The 2,500-nt window shown below is 56.8% G+C and overlaps 2 protein-coding genes across 2 annotated transcripts in view; both read right to left on the bottom strand.

Annotated features, from left to right (window-relative positions):
• Nucleotides 1-2,500, bottom strand: part of Notum (palmitoleoyl-protein carboxylesterase notum) — a 166,068-nt gene that overhangs the window by 68,040 nt on the left and 95,528 nt on the right. The window lies entirely within an intron of this gene.
• LOC138354161 (uro-adherence factor A-like) overlaps nt 1-2,500 on the bottom strand; it is a 12,374-nt gene that overhangs the window by 9,663 nt on the left and 211 nt on the right. Inside the window, exon 1 of the mRNA XM_069308050.1 lies at nt 1,323-2,500. This exon is cut by the window's right edge and continues 211 nt beyond it. Coding sequence (XP_069164151.1) covers nt 1,323-2,500 — 1,178 coding nt within the window. The remainder of the gene's footprint in view (nt 1-1,322) is intronic.

Raw genomic sequence — 2,500 nt, 5'->3', positions numbered from 1 at the left:
CACGCTGGACTTGTGTTCCTGTGGTCCTGGGTTCGATCCCAGGCGCCGGCGAGAAACAATGGGCAGAGTTTCTTTCACCCTATGCCCCTGTTACCTAGCAGTAAAATAGGTACCTGGGTGTTAGTCAGCTGTCACGGGCTGCTTCCTGGGGGTGGAGACCTGGTCGAGGACCGGGCCGCGGGGACACTAAAGCCCCGAAATCATCTCAAGATAACCTCAAGATAGCCACCTGTCGTGGCAGCTGCTTGGCCAACACCTGTCGTGACAGCTGCTTGGCCAACACCTGTCGTGGCAGATGCTTGGCCAACACATGTGATAACAGCTGCTTGGCCAACACATGTGATAACAGCTGCTTGGCCAACACCTGTAGTGACAGCTTCTTGGCCAACACCTGTAGTGGCAGCTACTTGGCCAACACCTGTAGTGGCAGCTTCTTGGCCAACACCTGTAGTGGCAGCTACTTGGCCAACACCTGTAGTGGCAGCTGCTTGGCCAACACCTGTAGTGGCAGCTGCTTGGCCAACACCTGTAGTGGCAGCTGCTTGGCCAACACCTGTAGTGGCAGCTGCTTGGCCAACACCTGTAGTGGCAGCTGCTTGGCCAACACCTGTAGTGGCAGCTGCTTGGCCAACACCTGTAGTGGCAGCTGCTTGGCCAACACCTGTAGTGGCAGCTGCTTGGCCAACACCTGTAGTGGCAGCTGCTTGGCCAACACCTGTAGTGACAGCTGCTTGGCCAACACCTGTGGTGACAGCTGCTTGCGCCAACACCTGTGGTGACAGCTGCTTGCGCCAACACCTGTGGTGACAGCTGCTTGCGCCAACACCTGTGGTGACAGCTGCTTGCGCCAACACCTGTGGTGACAGCTGCTTGCGCCAACACCTGTGGTGACAGCTGCTTGCGCCAACACCTGTGGTGACAGCTGCTTGCGCCAACACCTGTGGTGACAGCTGCTTGCGCCAACACCTGTGGTGACAGCTGCTTGCGCCAACACCTGTGGTGACAGCTGCTTGCGCCAACACCTGTGGTTACAGCTGCTTGCGCCAACACCTGTGGTGACAGCTGCTTGCGCCAACACCTGTGGTGACAGCGGCTTGCGCCAACACCTGTGGTGACAGCTGCTTGCGCCAACACCTGTAGTGACAGCTGCTTGGCCAACACCTGTAGTGACAGCTGCTTGGCCAACACCTTTAGTGACAGCAGCTTGGCCAACACCTGTAGTGACAGCAGCTTGGCCAACACCTGTAGTGACAGCAGCTTGGCCAACACCTGTAGTGACAGCTGCTTGGCCAACACCTGTAGTGACAGCTCTTGGCCAACACCTGTAGTGACAGCTGCTTGGCCAACACCTGTAGTGACAGCTGCTTGGCCAACACCTGTAGTGACAGCTGCTTGGCCAACACCTGTAGTGACAGCTGCTTGGCCAACACCTGTAGTGACAGCTGCTTGGCCAACACCTGTAGTGACAGCTGCTTGGCCAACACCTGTAGTGACAGCTGCTTGGCCAACACCTGTAGTGACAGCTGCTTGGCCAACACCTGTAGTGACAGCTGCTTGGCCAACACCTGTGGTGGCAGCTGCTTGGCCAACACCTGTGGTGACTGCTGCTTGGCCAACACCTGTGGTGACAGCTGCTTGGCCAACACCTGTAGTGGCAGCTGCTTGGCCAACACCTGTAGTGGCAGCTGCTTGGCCAACACCTGTAGTGGCAGCTGCTTGGCCAACACCTGTAGTGGCAGCTGCTTGGCCAACACCTGTAGTGACAGCTGCTTGGCCAACACCTGTAGTGACAGCTGCTTGGCCAACACCTGTAGTGACAGCTGCTTGGCCAACACCTGTAGTGACAGCTGCTTGGCCAACACCTGTAGTGACAGCTGCTTGGCCAACACCTGTAGTGACAGCTGCTTGACCAACACCTGTAGTGACAGCTGCTTGGCCAACACCTGTAGTGACAGCTGCTTGGCCAACACCTGTAGTGACAGCTGCTTGGCCAACACCTGTAGTGACAGCTGCTTGGCCAACACCTGTAGTGACAGCTGCTTGGCCAACACCTGTAGTGACAGCTGCTTGGCCAACACCTGTAGTGACAGCTGCTTGGCCAACACCTGTAGTGACAGCTGCTTGGCCAACACCTGTAGTGACAGCTGCTTGGCCAACACCTGTAGTGGCAGCTGCTTGGCCAACATCTGTAGTGGCAGCTGCTTGGCCAACACCTGTAGTGACAGCTGCTTGGCCAACACCTGTGATGACAGCTGCTTGGTCAACACCTGTAGTGACAGCTGCTTGGTCAACACCTGTAGTGACAGCTGCTTGGCCAACACCTGTAGTGACAGCTGCTTGGCTAACACCTGTAGTGACAGCTGCTTGGTCAACACCTGTAGTGACAGCTGCTTGGCCAACACCTGTAGTGACAGCTGCTTGGTCAACACCTGTAGTGACAGCTGCTTGGCCAACACCTGTAGTGACAGCTGCTTGGTCAACACCTGTAGTGACAGCTGCT

Source organism: Procambarus clarkii, chromosome 61, assembly GCF_040958095.1.
Source record: "Procambarus clarkii isolate CNS0578487 chromosome 61, FALCON_Pclarkii_2.0, whole genome shotgun sequence".
Taxonomy (NCBI): Eukaryota; Metazoa; Arthropoda; class Malacostraca; order Decapoda; family Cambaridae; genus Procambarus; species Procambarus clarkii.
Note: the sequence above shows the minus strand (reverse complement) of the source record. Positions and strands in the feature narration are given on the sequence as shown.